At 40.7% G+C, this 23,275-nt stretch overlaps 1 protein-coding gene across 1 annotated transcript; it reads right to left on the bottom strand.

The window, feature by feature from the left end:
• Positions 1-22: 22 nt before the first annotated feature.
• On the bottom strand, positions 23-18,052 carry jazf1a (JAZF zinc finger 1a). Its single transcript, XM_085397146.1, has 6 exons — positions 17,963-18,052; positions 16,286-16,663; positions 7,493-7,565; positions 5,431-5,627; positions 3,979-4,148; positions 23-2,658 (listed from the first exon to the last, which is right to left on the bottom strand). Exons 2-6 carry the CDS (start codon positions 16,398-16,400, stop codon positions 2,482-2,484), a joined length of 732 nt encoding a protein of 243 aa, XP_085253272.1. The 5' UTR covers positions 16,401-16,663; positions 17,963-18,052; the 3' UTR covers positions 23-2,481.
• Between the last annotated feature and the right edge of the window lie 5,223 nt (positions 18,053-23,275).

Here is a 23,275-nt window from a genome sequence, read left to right on the forward strand (position 1 = left end):
GAATAAGTAATGAACACGAGTCTGAGATGTGGAGCTTTTTTACTTTATTTTGCTTTTTTTTTTCTCAGTCGTTTCCTGTTTACATTTAAGCAGCTTCTCTTTTATATAGAAAGACAGGTTGACATCATTTACAAGTCACTCTTCTCAGAACCTGTTGTACCCCCGTACAAAAAAAGGAAACATCAGTCTCCACGTTACATACGAAAATATAATTTAAAAGCACTTGACAACAGATGCACGTTACAATACATTCACTGTACACGGTATATTGAAGTTCCTCCCTCATCTCCCCTCCAGCACACACCCTCCGTTTCTCCTCTCCCATATGTGCGAGTGGCCCTCCCGAGTCTGAAGCTGAGGATGGGTTTTGTTTTTACGAGTGCTTGACAGCTCAACTTTCAGTCTGTCCCCGCAGAGAACCTTCTCTCCTACGCTCAAAGGCCGGACTGAAGTGTCTTCTATCATCATCTCAGGCTAGCAGCTCCACAGATGTCCTCGTAACCTGGTGCCAGGATTTTACAGATCCAGGTTCCAGGTGGTTTAAAATAGGCATGGATTTGTGCTTATGTAGTAGCACACTCGCTGAGGGTATGTGGCGTATCCTGCAGTCTGCCTTTTAACAACATTGTGTAAGTAAAAATCCCTATAGCCAAACTGGAGGACAGGACGGTGTGTGCATGTCGGAGATCACTGTACCTATCAAATGAACGGGGGGCTCATGCTGCAAGCCTTGAGCAGAATCTAAACTTTTTTTGTACAATGAGGGAAATGATGATATAATGAACAAATGTGTCTTGGCGAGTTGAAGCACTGCGCTCTCACTCGGAATGATGAAATCCCAGTCAGGAGCAACAAGCCAGCCAACCACCCTGCTCCATAGGAGTTGAACCAGCAGCCAGGCACAGAAACATGACACATCCGAGCAATGAGACACAGATTACAGTAATACTCTCTAGGCTGATGACTTGGATACTGCTGAAAACACACACCACTCACACTCTCGCGAACACACAATGGACTGGAATGCTTTTGTCTAAAACACACACGCACAAAAACGACACGTAGATGGTAATCTCTTTCAAATACAAAATCCACCTTCTTCTTTCACACGTCTCCACACGACACAGAAACATGCGTGAAAAACATTCTTCTCGTGTACATCCATTCATTCCCGTGACTTTTTTCTTTTTCTTCTTTTTGGAGGTGCGACGTACAAGAAAATAATTGCCACAAGTCTGGGGCGACCTCCGGGGTGGAAATATTACAACACTCTTCCCATCCACCTTCCTTTCCTCCCCCCCTCCCCCTCCCTCTCTCCTCATCCCCTCATCAGGCACATGGTATGGTCAATGTTTGGCAGTGGAGAGCTGTTGGCAACGATCATGGAAAAAACAAAACAACTACAAAGATCTTGGCAACTGGAATACAGTGTGCCGCTTAACCCACTTTTGTGGCTAAGCGTGTGGAACGCAGCTCTGGCACTGTGAATGAAGAAACGCTGGAGATAACGATGGCTTAATGCGGATACGGATCGGGCCGTGTTCTAATACGTTCTCCACGTGATAAAATGGTCAAACGACACACAGATCGGTGTCAAACTGAAAGGAGCATTAGCTCTTAATCTGTAGAACATGTAAGGAAAACAAAGAAACAAAAACTCAGAACCTAAAGTCAGCCAGCTGATTGACCTTTGACCTCTGAGGTGACAGAATTGCTCAATCAGCAAATGAGGAATGAAAGGAACACTTACTGATACATAAAAATGAACACAAAATCTAAAACACTGACAAAAATATATAAAATAAAGCTTGAAAATAAAGTAACTATGTATATGCTCATGAATACTTTTATATATTTTTATGTACACATACATATCTGTCTATTGTTTATATATCGATATATCTATTAAAAGTATAACTTAACTCCAGCGCTTTCACCCCCACAAATGACCGTGAAGGCACAGATCTAAGCTCAGCTGGACTCTGCAGCTCAAAAGGGAGTGTAACAACCGCTGAGCTTACATCAGCACTGGAGGCCAACTTCATCCCACTCAGAGCTGAGCAGGAGGAAGGCAGGGCTTGGTTGCACTTCCTGTTTCACGTCTCCGTCTTTTCTCCTCTTTACTTTCGTATCATTTTGTTTTTTGTCTTTTCTTTCTGTTGTTTTTTTTACAGTTAGCACCTTATGTAAGTCGAATGATAGAAAATAAAATAATGTGATAGCATATACGAATGTGCAAATGTACATCAATAAAAATACTACAAAGATAGTTTTTTTTTGTTTCCCAAAAAAATACAAGTGATATAACATAGATAGAAAAAAATACTAACGTAACACACAAAAAGAAGATGATTTAAAAAAAAAAAAAAAAAAAAAACTTAAAGCATGCACTTGATCCTTTAGTGTACATAGGATGGGAAAGGAAAGTCAGGACTCTTTTTTTTTTTTTTAGGGGAAGTTGATTGGTGTGAGCGCGGGCTCTTAGCCTTGAATCTTGCGGAGGATCTCGGTGGAGACGGGCGGGTGGAAGTTGATGGTGTGGTGCCTCAAGCCCTGCGAGGTCTTGTAGCTTTTGCCACAGCGACACTTGAAGGGTTTCCTCACACGAATCTGTGTGCGGTGGCCGTTCTTGGCGTGGTATTTGATACCATTCACATTCTGAAGAAAGTGGTCGCATGCAGAGATGAAGAAGAAAAATGGGGTTATAATTACCACTTTTGATTGCACACAGCATCTATAAAACACCAGAGCATTATCCCAGATTTTATGGACAGAATTCCAATGAAAATACAACGAAAATACAAATGTGAAACATTTCACTAAACGTAGGCTTCATCCAACATTTGTTTTTCCTCTCTCGTTTTTTACTACACACATCATGATAGAGTAGCGCCAGTGAGTTGACTTTATCTCATTCACAATTATAAAACATGGTAGATTTCAATCGATTAGCCTTTTTTATTTTAAAACAATAGGTAGCAGATCAGTTGTCAGTTATCATGTGGTACACAAAAGAAAAATCCCATGTGCACCAGCTGTTTAATACTTTGAGTCTCCTTATATCATAAAGCCACCAGAGTTAAAATCTACTGAGAATTGCAAATATGAATTTGACCTTAAGCACAATTTGGGTGCAGACCCATTACTGGGTGCAAGTTTCACTAAAATCTGAACAGTACTGCTTATTAATAGTGCACAGACAGATGCAGGGATGGATGTCTCGCCAATCCACCCTGAGGCCACTTACTGCATGTCTTTCCCTGTTCTCTCTCTCTCCCAGCTTTGTGGTCTTCTATACATTGTCCTAAGACAATAAAGACTAAAAACGCCCAGAAATATAAGTGATTTACATGATATCAGCAAAACTGCTATTTTGTGTTTAGTGGTAGGGAGTTAAAGTTATCATCCTGAACTACTAAACTAGGAAGGTAAACCTTAAGACTGCTTCATATTAGCATGTTTGCATGCTAATTTTACCATTTTTCTGTCAATCAACAATTTCCTTTCTCCGCTTTAAAGTTGGATAACTTCAACTATGTACCCGCCCACTGCATCACTAATGGATACTTCAGTGTCATCACCATCAGTCCCTGAATTTCGCCGAAGTCCTGCGGTGTCTGGTTGTTATATCACTGCTAGTCTCATCCTCTGTGAATGCCCCTCAACAACAAAGGTCGCTTTTCCCACGCTGCTGTTTTTGTCTTCAGGGTATTAGGGAGAAATGTTCCCACACTGTCCATTAGTTAAGCAGCTTGGATAGTGAGCAAGCTGAATGAGTTTTTTGTTGCCAGCTGTTATTAAAAAAATGAATTAAAAAAAAATTAAGTGAAGCAGAAAATATTAATCACCCTCAGATCTTATAATGTGCTTTTTCAAACACATGTGATACTCAGACAAAAGTTCTAGTGTGGATTTATTCAGAAGTAAAACCTCATGCCTTCGTGGAACTGCCTGCTCCGCCCTCAGGTTCAGCCTTACCTTGTATCTCTTCTTACACCCGGGGACGGGGCAGGCGAACGGCTTTTCATCGGCCCCGTTCATTGACATGGAGCTGAGGATGGACTCAGAGCTGATGGCGCTTTCTGTGGTCCACGACTCATCGCTATCCGACTCCTCGTAGTCTACCTCCTCCTCATCATACTCGCTGCCTAAAGGCATAATGGAGCCACGCAGAACAAAAAAACACTTGTCAACCCAGCTGAAACAGGGATAGCGACATACCAACGGGAATGCAACACCCTGGGAATTTGAGAAGCAGAAAACGATAAGTGACTTTTTATTAACACATTTCTCTGCGCGCTGTCCCCTGCTCGGATTCATAAGCAGCCCACATATCACGGAACGCACAAGCCAGAAATGGTGTGATGTGCTTCCGTGTGTGCCTGTGAGTCAAAATGTGGGGATTGGCACTGAGAAAGAGATCATTAAGTGGGAGTGATCCCCATTGCTCAGCCTGGAAAAAGTGCTTTACTAAGTGCAGAACATTTTCCACTCACATGCATGCACACACAAACACACACACACACACACATAGACATAAAGGCCCACTGACCCCCCACCATCTCACAGGAAATGCTGCACCTCAGCTTGAGGAAATGGATGGCACCCTGGCACATGTTGAAAGGGGGCGTGTGCGCGCGCGCACATATATATATGTGTGTGTGTGTGTGTGTGTAGCCATGCTGATGTGTAAGCCCAGACCTAACACTACGTTTGGAACCATTTGGGCTGGAATTGGACATCTGCTTCTAGGCTGTGCAACACACGGCCCCATGCGAACACACAGCGTGACAGCTGCTATGTAATTAGCAAAGTGTTGACTGGTCTGCTCACTGCAGGAGCCACCATTCCCAAGACACAAACAGTGCACACACACACACACACACACACACACACACACACACACACACACACACACACACACACACACACACGAACATAGTGGTTGGTTACAAGCTTTCCACTGTGACAGCAGATTTTCCTGATGATTTACAAAAGAGCAAGTATTAGCAGAGAATTGGCCAGAAATATCCAAAAAAATAATGGTTAATGTTTACAGAGACACTGCTGAATATAAGATGAGCAGGCTTGTGCACTCCTAGCAGGTATTTTGTAGTTTTCACTTTGAGATGCAGAGCCATTGGACAGCTATGAAATAAGCTGCATTCCATTTGCATTACAAATATCTTCACTCGCTCTTCAGCGCGCTGTCTGACTTTGATGAATATGCTTCCCATGTTTTTTTCTCTTTGTGTCAGTAGGGTTAAATTGCCTAAGTCAGTTTCAACATATCCTTTCCCATCACACATATAAGCAATCCATCTTTTTCCCTTTCAATCATACGTTTGAACACACACACACACACACACACACACACACACACACACACACACACACACACACACACACACACACACACACCGGTTATACCTGTAGGTGTGCTGCTGCGGAATGAGGAGGAAGGGGTGATGGGGGGCGTGACGGGAGGCGTCAGGTTACCGCTGGTGTGGCGGGGAGGTGTGGCCGTGCTGTTCCTGGACACTCCGCCCGTGATGGACAGGGACAACTTGGGTGTGGCCTTCTTCTTTATGGTCTCCTGCTCCCGGCGTGCTGCATCCGTCATGAACCTGACGTCACACAGTTATTGTATTAGTTCGCATTATCCGATTTCTCATTATTAATCAGTGGAGAGGTCTCCTACCTGCATGTAATACTAAACTTATGTGACAGCTGTGTTCTCATCAACTTGAAAACCTTATAAATATAAGCAATGTTGTTCAAATAAATGCTAACACATTTTCATCCACTTGGGTTGGTTTTTTTGGGTTTTTTCTATAACTTTGACCTCTTAATTTGAAAGGTAATTAACTGAAAGTTTATTATAACTTCGGTAATTGTTGTAGTTTTGCCTTTTCCCTGCTAAGGCTACAGCGACATAGGTTTAGAGACAGCAAACATGCTACAGTACGGCACCAAGAACATACTGATTGCTTTGGTCACTAGCAGATTGCAACTGTTGCCTGTGGTTTGCATGGATGACACAAACCCTACCAACTAGTGGCTGCCACTGGCCTCTGCAACTGAGGCCTAACTACTTAGATTTTGCTTGTGATTACATGAAATTATAAATTAAAACAGTAGTTCTCTTACTTTTTAAACTGATGTACAGCCACGGATCCACTATTGATCTAATGATGTAGCCTATTTTAATCCTTCATCTACAACTTTTAGCTACAACTCTGTTTATCAGCTATTAATTAAGTACACTGACCACTTTCAACAGTTTTCCCACTCCATTTAGTTGCACGTGTGAATCTATACTTTTGGGTAAGATTTTCAGCTGATAGACACATTTTCAGCCAATACTGTCCAGCTTTTTTCAACATTTCACCTCTGTATTATGTTTAGCTAATGACTGACTTTTAGCTAGTTTAGATTTCTTGAACGGTTTATCTTGCCATTAGCTAGTCATTGCAGTGGGAAATCCATGCTTTTAGCTACAAGATTCAATTTAAAGCCTCACTTTTAGCTCTTAACTCCCAACTTCAGCTTATTTTGTCGCAATTTATTTAGTAATGCTAACTGTTTAAATGTTTATACTATTATACTACTATATCCATACTATTAGCAATCAAATTAAAATCCTTATTCAAATGGTATACAGTTTCAAAAGTCTTAGCTAATAAGTTTAACTAGTTATTAGCAATTTCAAATATTGTTTCACAGTTTAGGTTTTTTGTTACAGTTTTAATAATATATGTATTCTTTTAGCTGTCTTTGCACGGTGTTTTTTAGCTGCTAACTGTTTATTTAAATGTTATTTTTTTATTTACTTATAAGTTTGGCTAATCTGTCCTCGTACCCTCTGTTGACTGCAGAAGTATCGCTGCTTTAATAAAACCCTGTTAATTTATTATTTATTATCCTTTTCATAAATTGTGATTCATATCCTAATTTGGTTTTCTAACATGTGGCGTTAAGCTGTGCTCCACTGTTGCTATGAGAAAAATGTCCATTTGTGTGAGAAGACAGGGCCTTGCTGCTGAGTGAACTCCTCCCTTAAATATTCTGTCAAAACATGTACAGTAAATACAAATGACATTTATAGCCTCGCCACTTGAACAATTATCACAGAAAACAAACCTCTCTCTTTCATTCCACCATTATCTCTCTCAGTGTTACATCTTGTAGGGATTTAACGAGGCATTTAGTGGGACGTGACACATCGGTTCACCACACACAAACACACACATGCCGTAATCCTCTGGCTGCACAGGAAGTCAAAAGTGATTGTCTTGTGTGGTTTTCTGTGCTGGTCTGTGGATGAGTCACTGCTGTGGGTATGGGAAAAGTCAGTCATTGGAGATGTTCTCCGCAAGCCACATATACACACACTCACACGCACGTTAACTTTCACTGGTGGAACAATGGTGCCCTCTGTAGACGGATGCTTTTGAGCGTGTGTGAATGTGTACGATTGTGTGTGCCTTACCTGTTGATGTAGCTTAGGGCCAGATAGGTGGGCTGCTGTTGCTCCTGCTTCTCCAAGACCCTCGGATCTGTGTCTGCGAGAGAAGGAGACGTTCAGATTAATCACCACTCCCTGTGGAGGGAAAATGTTCTGTGAATACTCTAAGTATGTAGCTGACTCACACATGTATTCTTTCTGCCAGACAGGCTGATAGATTACTAGATATGTCTCACACTGCGTTCACTGTATTAGTCTCAATGTGTGGCACCCTGCAGATACATTTCAGATACTTTCATAAACGGCACGTTATTACAGCAGAACCAAGCCCTATCTAATTTACAACCAATGCCTTCGCTGAAGTGACCCAAGACCACTTAATCGTTGCCGGGGGGAGGATGTGGTTACAAAAAGAAAAAAATTACTTTAGAGTAAAGGCGGCTGTGATGAATGTACACACTGTATGAGCTGAGGAGTACATACAGGCTTTTTCCAGATGACTTGCTAAGTCAGTAACGCTACAGTCGGCAACTTCCACTGCCTGAGGCAAGCAGTGTGTACTTCAAAGTCCCATCTCACACCCCGGGAAAACAGAAGCAAGTGTGCATGAAAACACTGCGGGTGGGTTACATATGTGAACTACCAGTGCCATCAAGTGTTCAATCTGGGAATGTTCAGAAGGAGCTTAAAAAAACAGTACATTTAAGCCAAGCCATCTATGTCTGCGTGAGTGTGTGCACTAGCAGGCATAATTGCAGCAACATATGTAATAGCTAGCAGATGTATTTCAATTTAGATCCAAGGACTAGATCATCTCTGTGCAAAAATTAACAACACACCCCTGGATGCTTCCAACTGTGGTGTGTTGGCCTTCTCAGCCCTTCAGTTTTCAGGCTTTCACACCTCATAATTAAACAAAGAATGCAGACTTCCCACCGTGCGGGAGGAGGAACACTAAGGAGACCAGCAAACAAGAAAACAACCCAGAAAAAAGAAACTTGCCCACTTCAACTGGTCTCCCATGCAAAACATAGTGCTATATATGTGACTTTCAAAATAAAAAGACTAGGCAAAGGGGGAAAAGGGTAGCAAGATTATATACCCAGGTGGTCCGCAGAGGTGGTCTCTGACAGTCTTTTATAGCTGAGACTTAATAATCCTACCTGCTGCTCAGATGTAGAGACCAGAGCTTTCTGCGCATGCATAATTGTGCACAAACACACACACATACACACAGCTAAACCTACATCCCTGAGTCACGAGACATGTTTTAGTGAGAGCTATCTGCATCTTTTAATAACCTTTTGGAAACCACCGAGTAGACTAGACAACAACAGGGAAAATCTGCTAAAACAAAATCTATATATGCACTGAGATTAAGCAAAAAGATGACAGGAATGACAAATGAGTTTGGATTAGAATATTTATAACCTGTTTTGTTTTGGGGGGGTTTTAATCTAAAAGATTCCCACAGAGTCCACAGTGGCATCTTCACATTACTTCACAAACTTAAAACACAGAACAAAACACATCTGGGGAGGTGATAGAAAGAAACCTAATTAGTGTGATCTTTTTAAAATAGTCCATCAGAGTCAAACGTATACAGTTGCAAGAAAAAGTTTGTGAATATCCTCATATTACCAGGACTTCAATGATACTGATTTTTCCCTCTGTCCTAATTGAAAACAAACAAAAATCTGACTGAAATCAAAACAAAACAACAAGCCAAGCCCATATGATTAGCCAGTGTTATCTGTGTGTCCGTCTATTGGTATCAGCGTTTATAATGGCCAATAAATGTGAAAAATAAAGATGGGACTGAAGAAAGGCTCTTCAACCATGTTCTGTGTGTTGAGGTTGTGTAGTAAATAAATAACTACACATAACAAATGTTAGGCAAATATGTTCAGCTAATATATTGTAATAACAGATTTCTTTTATAGATATCACTCCCAAAAATCTTACACTGGTCAGATTCTGCTAACAACAAACAAAAACTTGCACTTTCCGTGCTTTTATTGAACACACTGAGTAATTACTCACAGTCCAGGCTAGAAAAACACTACCAAATTCTCCAAAAGCTACTGGAAGTCAGGTGTTCCAATTAATGACATGGGATTGGAAGTCTGGGATGCAGCTGTAGCACTTCCTTTAAAGACATGCATGAAAAGCCTCATGTAGGCTGCTCATCTCAAGAATGACTGGCTAGTCTGAACCAGAGGTGGACAAATAATGTTCCTAAGGGCCTATATAAGAAACTAGGATTACTATAGGGGGCTGCAGCAATGACCTGAACTCAGTTCTGCTTCATTTTAATTGTATCTCTTTATGAACCTTTACTGGTAAGAGTAGATGTTACAATCAGGTCTGAACCATTCTGTGACTGCAAGAAAAAGCAGTACAGAGATGCACAAAGCTGACAGCATGTCTTGCAAATATCAAACCACAGCACACATCTGAAAGAGGTGAAAACAAGACCAAAGGGTTACAACAAAACACCTGCAGAAGTCTTGCTAAAATGTTCGTTCATCTTCACTAGAAAAAATTACTTAATACCAGGACTTCCACCTCTCCACGCCCCCTTCAAAAAACCGGCACATGAAGCAGAAGAAAAGTCAGCAATATCTTGTAGGCAAACAAACTGCAAGCAGGAGGAAGCATCGTGGTTTGCGGCTGCTTTGCCACCTCACAGCCTTGATGCCAATCATTAAAGGAACAATACATTGAACACTGTATCAAAACATTACACAGTAGAGTGTCAGGGTAGCAGTCCGTGAACTGAGGCTTAGGAGGGTGGCAACAACATAATAACCCAAAGGATACAAAGTAAGAATTAAGTGTTTTAATGACCAAGACAGTGACCTTAATCCAATTGAGATGCTGTGGCTAACCTGAAGAGTGTCCAATCAAGAGTTTTATATGGGCCCTCTTCACTGTGTCGGCAGCTACTGTTGCTCCTTCTACGAGTGACTAAATTCAAAAGCTGACTTACTTTTATTAGCCGATACTGTGAGTGATCACTCAATGTGTTCAATTAAGACAGGAAAACCACAACTGTGTGGTTTTAGTTTAGTCAGATTATTGAGGTCCATAACTGTAACTTTTTTCTAAAGATGCAGATTAGGCCACATTTTATGAGTAATCAATGCAGAAATTCTGTTAATTCCACATTTTTTCCAACTACATAGCAGGATAAGACTGACTCAAAGGATTAACTGTGAAAGAAACATCAGCTGAAGGCAATTTAATGTGAGAATGGCAAAAATGTGAGGAAAGAATGCCAGAATTAATATCTTGGGATGTTCAAGGTGCTGAGGATTGTGGATGAGGTAAGTGTGTGTAGAGAAGGGGGAGGGGTGTTGGTGGAAATGGGGTTAGCCAGGTGCGGATAGCGAGAACTGCAGTAAATGTTAGCCGGTTTTACAACTTCCACTCGCCGAGCTAGACAGAAAGTGAGCATGCTGTTGATCCTGCTGCTGTGGCCAGAAGAAGACCTGCATATGTACACCCAGTAAGCTACATACATACATACACACACACACGTATATATATTTGCTAACTGAACCTCAAAGCTGCCAATTTCAAATTTACAGTACAGTATTTTAGCAGGCTAATGTACATGCATGTGCATATTTGTAATTCAGTACATGTTTTCCTTATCTGTTTTGTTTCAAAGTATCACCAGTGTGGAAACACTTTAGTTATTAATATCTGTGCCCAATCTGCAGCCACTCATTTCACAACCCACACATCCATCTCTCACAAGCGGCACACTGCTGCCACCTGCTGAATGTACTCTGTCTGCATGTGTCCACATGCACAAGCCCATTGTGTAGAGAGGTCTGTGTATGTGTCTCTTTACATGTGTGCATGTGCTGAAACCAGACCAAGAATGCATGGCTTGTTATGCAGCCTGCTAATTAAGCCTCGGAGAGCATTTTAACGTGTTTCTAAAGCAGCAGGCAACCGGATGGAGGGAGAAGAGAGGCGAGGAGGAGGAGTGGGAGCAAAGAGAGGGGGCATATGGGTGGAGGGAAAGGCAAACTCCTCTGTAATTATGCTTCCCAGTGCTTGGTGGGGCGCTCAGATCGTGCGACTTCCGAAAGACAGTGTGTGTGACTGTGTGTGTGTGAAGCAAAAGAGAGGGTCTGCAGTTTCCAGTTTGGGATGCCAGTCCAATAACTGCTTCGCTACACCCTGACAGGTCATACAGGAAGTATAGTGAGCACAGCCTCTCACATGCACAAACATGCACCCCTTCCCTTCTCAACCCTCTGACAGGAGCGAGATGGGAAACAACCTGACAACTAAAGCAAGAACAAACAGCTGAAATCCTTCTTTTAATGCATATATAAATCACATATACATAGAGCTGAAATGATCAGTCTAATACAAAAACATTGTCCAAAAAATAATTACAATGTAAAATAAAAATGAAAAATAATTGTAAAAATAATCGACTTATTGGTTACCTTTTCAGCACGTGACTTACTGGTAAAAATGTTGTTATATCTAATAGAGCAGGGCAATATGGCCAAAAATATATATCACGATATATATTTGAAAATTTGCGATAACGTTATAACTGACGATATAATTTCTGCGAGACAAAATACAACTCCAGGACTTTACTAGCGCAAAAAACCCCCATCCATTTATTTTACTTAAACAAGCAGCTGTTTTTTTATGTGCATTAAAGCTATATAAACATTTAACAGTGTAAAAGTAAATTCCTTGCTGAAAGTTTAACCAAAAGGCATTTCCAGTAGAAATGGGCTGACATATCCTGAGCATAACTATGTATAATATCCACTGAAGTTAAAAAGAGGTGCTTTCAAATATGTATTTTTCGGACCATAAGGTGCACGGGATTATAAGGCACATTAAGCGAAACAAAGCAGTCAGATAAATCAAACTTTATTCAACTTATTCTTCTTGCTTCCTCCACTTCTGTACCATTGATTCATTAATGCTGTATTCTACCACAGCTGCTCTATTCCCATGTTGTTGCAGTATATTAATGACTAACCTTGTATTGTGGATGGATTATCTCAGTTGTTCTCCTGACTGAAGTTTGGTTTACAGCATCCTGCCATGCGATTGCATTTGTCTCTAACCATCAGGAACCTTCACGTTAACTTTTTCTTTATGTTATGCTAACATAGCTGTGTCGCTAGCGATCACGTAGCACAGCATTAAACACCAGCTAGCCCAACTTCAGTAACCCTACAAACGTCACTGCTGTGTAGCTTCCTGTCTTCATTTATGTTGGAAGTGATAGCAGAGCTGTACGTTTGATTTTTTTTTTTTTTTTTTCAGAAATCTCTCAGTCAGAACATGCTATATCATGCTTAGGTAACTAGCGAAACTAGCGAGCTAACTTCCGCTAACTTCTAACTCCGTTAAATGTAATGAATTCCGTTTTCATGGATGCCTGGATGTTAAACATCATAGTTACACCTGGTAAAGCAGCAACGCTGATCATTTTATTAAAGATGGAAGAATTTAGACAGTTTTTAACTCTCAGTGATGTTCGTTTGACTTCGGGACCTTAAAGGACGGAGTTTAGGACCCAGACTACTCCCAGACTACTCCCAGATTTACGAGCACCTTAGTCTGACAAATACGGCAATAACGATGGCCTGCTTGCATATTCTACAAAAAAAATGTGCTTTGTTGTGTATCTGACAGACAAACACCAAACCAGTTAAGTTGCACCATTTTTACAAACTAATTCTGGTTCACCCGTTTCACTCAACAATCTGCTTTCTCCATTCTCATTCTCCGTTACCGCCGTGCTTTTTCGGCACTGCGCATGCACGATATTTCATTTTCTTATCGTTGCCTAGCATTGTACCGGTATTACCGTGAACGGTATAATATGGCCCAGCCCTAATATCTAACATATTCAGCTTTAACTTACATAGTAAAACAGAATAATCTACACATCCTCAAACATGCTGTCTCCCTGTAAACAACATCACAAAGAAAGAAATGCAAAAAATAAATTCTAGTGGTTTGCCAATCGTACCCACAAAATTATCCCTGTAATCGAAAAGCAACAAGTTTAAAAAAATCACTGCAAACTAACGATCAGCATTCTTCAGCAGAGTTTACATCATGTTACAAGGCCGTAGTTTCAGCTCAACCTTTAACTCCGAATGCAGAAGAAAAACAAGGATTCAAGTAAAGTCTGTCCAAGCAAAGGTGATATCTTTTGGGATTTCCCTGTACTCAGCTCACACCCGTGTTTTGACTTTCATAACCTTCTCTTTTAAATCTCTTTCCCTGCTTTTAATCTCTACCTGCCTCCCCCCTCCCTGTCCTTTTTGCTGAGGTAAGGGGCAGGTACGTGCTTGTGCAGGTGAGAACATTGCTGCCGTCGTGCACGCAGGCAGAGAAGCCTGACATCATTGCATTCCTCAGACCTTACCTACACTCCCAGCACAACAAAACTACCACACTAAACACAGTGCACCTAACCCCACTTCCTTATTGCATTCGGCTGTAATCTAAACAGTGTGGGCATGCCATTGGTAGGCTCCTGCCCTTTAGGATGAGATCAGTGTTGTAGATCCACACGTTTCCTAGGTTTCTCACAGATGGGATCACGACACACTCATCTGGTCTGCTTGCTGCCAGCTATTATGTGTCAGACAAGGCAGAAGTCCAAATAAAAAAAACGATATAGAAGATAACGGATTAGAACAGGAGTCCAAACACAAGGCAGAAATTTGGGAGTTTTCTGGTCGTGTAGCACATTAGATGCCCTACCACAAGAGGGCAGCACAGCCTGCAGCAAAAACTAACTGTTTCCAGCAGAGACGTACACTGATTTCTCCACACCTGACTTAAGTCCCGCTGACTCACTTTTTACAACTACTAGCATCTCATATCTCAAGCTTCAAATTAGCTGATCCTTTGATTGATTATTGATCACACGCCACTGCACTAATTCACAACCGAAAAGGAAGTCAAAACCAAATGTCACTTGCCTCCCCGCCCCCTCTCAATCCTCTCCATGTGTCACTCTAGACCCTATGGTAACTGATCTGAAAGCAGTATTGATTAGACTCTTTATGTCTGTGCCGCCCCTGATAACCAACCGTGCTATAAAGCCAGGAGAGGGGCAATTCATTAATCCAGAATATTTGACTGGTAAACCGCTATTCTGTTCATCTGACAGTTAGGGTCAAAGGTCAGGCTAAGAGCCAGATGGGGCATACATCACTCAGTGTCTGTGGTGTTTGGGTTGTTGAACTGAGGAAGCAATATTAATCCCTGCATTTCTGTGGGGACAAGGTGAAAAATCACGTTTTGATTTCTTCCACCCTTGGGTTTATTTGGAAGAGATCCATGGAGCATATGGGTAAGATGAAGAGCAGCCCACCCTGCTCCTCCGTCTCCCCACCAGCAAACACCACACCAACTACATCACTTGTGTTTATCAGTCCTGTTCTCCACGTGACGCGACATCACGTTGGGTGTCCTCAACACAGCTGGTTGCTCGACAGCACTCTTTGTCAGTGAGACAGCAGGTGTGCAATAACTCAGCCAAATACACTGCCCCTAACCCCTTTAGGGACCGCCAGTTGCCATGGAGACTGGCTCAATGAAGCATCTATGTAAACCCCTCGCTCCCCCCCTTCACATAGCCTCATGAGGATGGATACTCCCCACAAATAATGATTAGCCCACATCAGATTACTGAGTGATTCAGAGATGCGTAAATGCATCTCTAGTCTTATTTGTTATGGTGGATCATAGTTTAATCTAACACACTGTTATTGTGTGTTTAGTTGGAAGTGACAGTTTATTCTGTTCTTTAAATCTGCATGCTTTTCTCTGCTACCTTGAGGCAATAGGAGGAAAGCACTCCCTTATCAAGAATTCACATAATTTACTTAGATTTTAATTATTGTGCACGCAAAGACAGGTATTTTTATTTAACAGCTCAAAAATGCACCTACACCAGCTCTATTTTCCCCCATTTTTGAGAATCCACATACAATGCTGCTATAATAGAAGTTACTAATTGCACCAATTACCACTTAATTAAATAAATACATGCCTCTTTATAATCCAGAGTGTTTACCCTGCAACTTTTTCTGTGCCTCTTATGTTAAATGGTGGGCAAACTGATTACGATTGTATTTATACGTGCCAGGGGGCAGTCATCAGAGTGTTTACTGTCAGACCAAAATCTAATAAGCGGTGCAACAAGTCGGCGCTTGTACTTGTGGAAGAAAATCTGATTATATCCTTGCATGTCTGCTACAACTTCAGCTGATGGAGTGCCGGTGGGAATTAGACACCAAAATAACAGAAAAGCCACGGGGGAGTGACGCTTTCAGAAATGTGACAGTCAAGAGTTTTCGGCAGCTCAAATGCACAAGCGGTATGAAGAAAAGCCACGGCTGCACTGCGTCAGGCCTGGAAATGTAAACAGTGCTCAGCAACGCTAGCTGTGAAACCGCTGTCTGGTCGGGATGCTAGTTTCACCTATGAGACCTACGCGGCCCTCCTAGTCGAGTTACCGCTGCAAAGGTAACTGCTGTAGCTGACTCCTAATCAGACGAGTCGGCCCCAACATCTCAGAAAGCATAGTTTATTTTCCAGATATAAAAGTTGATAAATAACTCCCTCTCCGGCGAGCCTCGACAGAGAGCAAGAAGCAGGAATAGCGGAATGCAGAGCTGAGCCTATCTGCGTTTAGCTAGCTAGCTAGAGGAGAGGGGAGGGGGGGGGGGGGGGGGGGGGGGGCTAGCTAATACCAGCTAGCTGTCTAGTTCCCTCTCCCCCGCTGGCTCCACTCACCGATGTGATTGTCCTCGATGTGGACGATGAGCTCGGCGAGAGACTCGAACTGGAGTCCGCAGCCCCCGAACCTGCAGGAATTGGAGAAGAACGAAGCGGCGGCGATGCCCGTCATGTTCACGGCGCTGGTGCATTCACCGGGCAGAGAGGGGGGGGAGGGGGTCCAGGAGCCGGGGTGGTGAACGAGGAGGCAGAGGTTTCGGGTACGGGGATAGGAACGGGGCAGAGCGCGGAGCAGCGGAGCAGACACCGGGCGGCCAGACAGGACAGCGGCGGACGCAGCTGGGAGGCAGGCGGGGCGGTGGGAGGAGGAGGAGGAGGGGTGGCTGGTGGCATACGTCACGACCTGCCTACCTGTTGGTATCACAGCCGCACTGACTGCGGAGTGGTATCAAAAATCAGTCTAATCTTGGCACATATACATACGTTATAAACACAATATACAAACCACACAAGTAGAACAAAAGGAAACAGATTTCTCTTTTTTAGTTTAAAAAAAATAAAAAAAAAAAAATATATATATATATATATATATATATATATATATATATATATATATATATATATATATATATATATATATATATTTTTTTTTTTTTTTTTATGTCCTTAAAATAAGGAATCATTGGAAATTTACTGTTTGCCCCAAACGTATAAAGAAATACAAGCCCAAATCCAAAAAAGCTATGATGCTCTTTAAAAATGTAAATAAAAACAGAATGCAATGATTTGACAATCTCAAAACACCGTATAACACAGAAAAATATCAAATTGTCAAAGTAAGAAAATGTACCATATTAAGAAAAACATTAGCTCATTTTAAATCTGATGGCAGCAAAACATCTCAAAAATATTTGGAGGGGGCCATGTTTTTTCATTTTTTAACGTCTAGGAAGTAGGGAGACCAGGTGTCCTATTCCTGTCTGTTAGAGGATTTTATCTGCTCAACAATCCTGTTTTTTTGTTGTTGTATATATTGTGTCATGATGTGCCAGATGTTTTCAGTTCTACCATGAAGCCATGCGGTTATATTAGATGCAGTATGTGGTTCAACATTGTCTTGCTAAAATATGCAAGGCCTTCTCTGAAAAATACATAATCTGGATGGAAGCATATGTCCCACTAAAACCTATATATACTGCTCAGCACTAATTGTGCCTTTCCAGATGTGCTAGCTGCCAATCCATGGGCACTAATACACCCCCATATGTTCAGAGATGCAGGCTTTTGAACTGAACGCTGATAACAATACAGGTGGTCCCTCTCCTCTTTAGACCAGAAGACTAGAGAGATGTCCATGTTTTCAAAACAGAATTAAAAGTTTTGATTCGTCTGACCACAGAGCAGTTTCCCGCTTTGCCTCAGTCCATTTTAAATGATCTATGGTCAAGAGAAGATGATGGTTTTTCTGGATCATATTCACAAATTGCTTTTTCTTTGCCTGATAGGGCTTAAATTTTGTCTACAGACAGTAATTTCAGGAAGTGTTCCTGAAACCATTGCAGTGACTTGTCTAAGGCCCTGAAAATCATGGGTGTCCAGTATTTTCAGCCTTCTTTCTCACACACAGAGATTTCTCCAAATTCTCTGAATCTTATGATGGTATTTTGCACTGCAGATGACGTGACACTTAAAGTCTTCTGAAATGTTCTTTTTATACCCAATTATGTTACTGACCTGTTGCCAATTAACCTAATTATTTGCAAATTGTTCCTTCCAGCCTTTTGTTGTCTCTGTCCCAATTCTTAGGTGCTAACCTGTGCCTCCCTGCTGAAACACAAAGAAAAAAAAGATCAACATCTGAAATCACAGTTATGGTTTTAACAGATTTTTTAGCATAAAAGAGAATGCACAAGTCTACTAACGCAGTGAATTAAGATCATAAAAACAAACTTTAGCTTCTATTTCTGCTTCTAAGAAGTTGGTCAAATTGCATTACCGGTAATAAATACAGCATGTCCTTCACATGATCAGTGCCAAACTTTTAAACATCAACTTGTGTGTGCTTATTTTGTAAGTTAGATATCAAAATTTCAAACTAACTCTCAGTATAATGGGCCCACATTATCCCTTACAAACATCTTTGTTTACACGTATTTAGTTTAATGGGTTCTGGTCAAACTAAGTACTTATAGTGGGTTATATACAGTACTGTACATGTATACACTGTCTTTTTAACTGATAAAGACTATGTCTGTTACACCTGAAAAAACACAGGCACTGATCAGTTTTCTTTTCAGCTTTTGTCTTGATACATTATTACCTATTACCTTGCAGGATTCAATAAAACATAACAGATTTCATATTTGCTTCTGGTGAATACAATCTGGAATCTGAAGGAGCCTGAATAAGTCATGAAGAGAATAGATGCTGACTTCTTCTTTATATATTCATAACGGTAAATACCTGTCTCCAAGTATTTACTTTAGCAGTGTGCTTAGCGTAAATGGCTGCTGTATTTCTTTTTTAATATATTTTATGCTTTACGTAATCCCTTTAAAATGTGTATGAAATGTGCCATAAAAATACTTCCCTTGCCTTGTGATTTAGCTTTAATGGAACTGATTCACTTATTGCCGTGTCGTGAGCTAGAGCCAGCAGCTTACATGTTTCTAAACCATGTCAATGCTTTTGTCTGAAGGGGCTTCAAAAGACCAGGATGTGTGTATGTATAATGACATGGATAAGCCTTTGACAACAGAATCTATGACATCCATAAAGTTAAGTGATTAATGTTACCCTATAATGGGCTCAGTGATGAGAAGAGTACCGCGTAGCTTTGTGTGCAGTTCCCAGAGAGAGGAGAATGTCCTTAAATCACTGGGGCTGGCTAACCAGAGCCGGCTGGCCTGTGTTGGACCTGTTAATCGAGCGTTAAAATGGACTGTCATAAACCTGGCCAGTGACTTCAGCAAACAACCTTAAGACCCGGAGATACGTTTTTTTTTCTGACTGCTCTCTGTCTACTCAACCAAAACGAGACACAGTAACTAAAACACAAAATATAAAATACACTGCAACAGCCTTTGAAAGCAAACATGCCAAAACACGGTGGCGTCACCAGTGCACACGCATACACACACATGTACAGTACATGAATTCAGTGACTTCATCAGCCCAACACAGATGTTCTCTCTTACACACAAGCATACAAAAACACACTCAGGATAAACACACTCATTACGCACACGTGGTGTATCAGAACTGTGAGAGTGACGCAGTTCCCAGCACCATTACGTAAATGAGAAGTGGTAGCATGTGTTGTAAAAAGGCGAAAGGAGAAAGGGAGATACACGTCGAGAGTTTGTGGTGCATGACATCACCTGTTTTGAGGCCTGTGGGTGGCGCACAATCTTAGGTTACAGTTTGGGATTTGGAATTATCAGACACCCTTTTTTTCTCCTTTCCTTTTCTTTTTTCTTTTTTGCTGGAAATGAATAGTCCAACAAGTGCACGGACTAATGGCCAACACAGTTTGCAAATACACACAGAACAAACACAGACACAAACACGCACACACACTGGGGCTCTGTTACTATGTGGGTCTGCATCTGAGGGATGGGTTGCATGTAAATTTAACTCACTACATTACATAATCAGATCTCTGCAAGTTGCATACTTTTTAAAGTATCTGTTACCAGTTAGCTATTTTTTAAGTGCACCTAATAGGAATAGTCAGAAATCAACCAGGCATGACATGCATAGACTTTGCCAGCTGAGCCAGATGTGTAATGTAGCCAAAGTGAGGATTAAGCTACATAGAGATGGAGGTCAGAAAGTTTCTTTTACCTTTAACCTGAAACGCCATATTTTTTCAGACTGGGTGACATCAGGCTCTGAGTAGGCAGCTTTCTAAAGCTCCCAGACTGGCTGTTAAAAGCCAAGCCGGGGTGAAGGTGCCAGATGGTAATGGCTGGTAGAGCCCCTGAGTTATGGAGGTAGCTGTAATCTCACTGGCATTGTCTGCTTCAGGGCACCAGCCAGAGACTTCCTGGCTGCCGTCATACACTTTTTAGTCTGCCCGTGCACTGTTCACGGGCATGTACATCTGCTGTAAAACATCCCTTATCTTCGCTGAAAAACAAAACTCTGTGACTCACGTTCACATGGGGGAAGAGAAGCTCAAAACACAGAGTGACATCATCACAACTTCCTATTTCTACTTGTTGCCAGGGTGATGATAATTTGCATACTGTAAACGATTGGTGGATGATGAGTCAGTAGGGTTTGGTCCCATTTTGCAATTTAACTATAACAAGAATCGCCCTGTTCAGCTCCAGCCTGGCCGAAGCACCGGAAAAAGCTGACCAAACATGGTTTAGCTAATGGTAATGATTTGTTGTGCTTTTGTTTTGATGACATTTTGATGGGATAATTTTTTTGTATTTATTATAAACAACAGTCGACCTTTTTTAGGCAGTTTCTCTGATAAGTATGAAAAACGCATCATCCTAAAATGCCAAAAACTGTCAAATGATTCATATACTCCTTCAGAATAACTTTTGAAACTGTTCTTCCATGGATAGATAGACAGAGTATGACACTTTGCCCTGATAATCACATATGACATCATATCACCAACACAATGGCTTCCAGTGTGCAGTAGGTGATGCTAACATTAAACGTTATCTATAGCAGTGTTTTAGAGGCAATAATAAGTAACTCAACGTGCTTTAAATCTTAAATTTACATTTATATTTCTGTTGCTTTTGTTTATTGTTTTCTCAAGTTTATTATTTTACCTTTGTTTTAATTAGGTCATTGGTGTAAGGGACACACCTTTACATATGCTTTACAAACAAGTTCAATTTGATTGTTGCTTATGTTTAATTTGCGTTATACAGTTTGAACGCTCACTTTAAATCTCAGACCTAAATAAAGCCATTAGCTTTAGTGATATTTAGGTCAGCAGAATGACCTTCAAAAAGATTTCGAGGTCTCATGCTATATAAATCAATTTACAATCACTTTCTGTTTAAAGTTGGTTCTTCGTTCCCACTGTCTCCAAGTCCTCATAATGGATTATTATTACATCATTAGTTTGTTGGGGTTTTCTCTGTAATATTGTCTTTATTGTCACATTTTATTTCTTTATTATTTATTATTATGTAGTAATAATAATAATAATAATAATAATAATAATAATAATAATAATAATAATAATAATAATAATATCTGTACGTCTATGTATACCGGATGTATGACCTGGACAGGTTTTTTAAACTCTCACATTTTCAAAAGAAAAGTACTCAACTACTTCTAGAAGTTTATCACCATGTCTTAAGCTGTCGTATTTTAGAAATAATGCGTATTATTGTTTTATTTATTTATTTATTTTTAAGTATAACTGTAGTGGTTTGCACATTCACCTTTCAAACGAAAGAATCCCAGGAGGGACCACAAATCCTTATGGCTTTGGGTCAGAGGGGGCATCGGGCGCAAAAGCTGTGCCAAATCAAACATGGGGAGCTACCCGCTGTGACAATCCCTTGTGAATAAAGCAGCTGGTTTATGTCTTATCTTTGCAACAGAACTTTTAGTGTTAACTTTTTAGGGTATGAGTCTTCCTCTGCCACTTTTTAGTCTGGGGTCCCACAGGGCTCAATTTTAGGGCCTCTGCTTTTTTCATTATATTTACAGCCCCTGGGAACCATCCTCAGAAGGCATGGAATATCCTTCCACTGCTACGCTGACGACTGTCAGATTTATCTGCCTCTGAAGCAGAAAGAGGCCTTCTCTATTAAGCCACTTCTAGCATGTCTAGAAGACATTAAATCTTGGATGTCCCTAAACTTTCTAAAATGTAATTCAAGAAAAACTGAGGTTATTCTGTTTGGTCCTAGTGGACCTTGTGAACCCTCTGCTATTGATTTGGGAACCCTGGCAGAGTATTTTAAATCTGTTGTTACAAACGTGGGTTTTAATATGGACAGTGATTTTAAATTAGACAGTCAAATTAGTGCTACTGTCAAGTCCAGTTTTTAATCATTTAAGGCGCTTGGCAAAGATAAGACCTATTTTATCCAAGCCGCATCTTGAAATGGTAATCCATGCTTTTATTTCATCTCGTTTAGATTACTGTAATGCACTGTATTTTGGAGTTAGTCAGCATCTTCTCTCTCGTCTGCAGCTGGTCCAAAATGCTGCTGCACGACTTTTAACCAGAACTCGTAAAAGAGAGCACATAACTCCCATCCTGGCTTCACTCCATTGGCTGCCTGTATATCTTAGAGTTCATTTTAAAATTCTCATGTTTGTTTTTAAATGTTTAAACGGTCTTGCCCCAACTTACCTCTCTGAGCTTCTGCATCTTTACCCACCCCCCAGGTCTCTCAGGTCAGCTGTTAAGCTGCTCCTGGAGGTACCCAGGTCCAAGAGAAAGCTCAGAGGGGACAGGGCCTTCTCTATTGCTGCTCCTAATCTGTGAAACAATCTTTCCCAGCACATTAGAGAGGCCCCTTCACTGTCCACTTTTAAAACATATCTTAAAACCCATTTTTACTCCTTGGCTTATGACACAGTCTGACCCTGATTTTATTGTTTTAATCTAATATGCTGATTTTATTGTTTTAAATGTCATTCTCATCATCATTTTTATACTATTTTATTATTGTTTTTGCTATTTGTGCTAATTTTATTATTTTAAATGTCATTTTAATAATCAGCTTATTTTTTTATTTTTTAAATATTTTTTATTTATTTTATATTATTTTAATTTATTTTAATTTATTTCTTATTTTTTAACATGTTCAATGTATCATTTCTGGCATGTCAAGTGTACAGCACTTTGTGTTCAGCTGGGGGCTGATCTGAAAGTGCTATATAAATAAATTTCTTGCTTGAAAGTAGCTACTGTCTGGGCCGTAACACTGACTTTCTAAATGGAAGACTAGTACTTTCTAAAAAGCCCCTTCATTATTATTATTATTATTATTATTATTATTATTATTATTATTATTATTATTATCATGTTGCTTTGGGTGATGACAG

The sequence above is a fragment of the Rhamphochromis longiceps genome, linkage group LG22 (assembly GCF_057381845.1).
Source record: "Rhamphochromis longiceps isolate RC_006_pf linkage group LG22, R_longiceps_female_GT1.1, whole genome shotgun sequence".
Taxonomy (NCBI): domain Eukaryota; kingdom Metazoa; phylum Chordata; class Actinopteri; order Cichliformes; family Cichlidae; genus Rhamphochromis; species Rhamphochromis longiceps.

Excerpts from the sequence above, each read along its gene's own strand:
- jazf1a (XM_085397146.1), bottom strand. The coding sequence starts at position 16,400 with ATGACGGGCATCGCCGCCGCTTCGTTCTTCTCCAATTCCTGCAGGTTC. Across the intron at positions 7,566-16,285 it reads CATCGAGGACAATCACATCG|ACACAGATCCGAGGGTCTTG; the intron begins GTGAGTGGAGCC and ends CTTCTCTCGCAG. Across the intron at positions 4,149-5,430 it reads CCGCAGCAGCACACCTACAG|GCAGCGAGTATGATGAGGAG; the intron begins GTATAACCGGTG and ends TTATGCCTTTAG.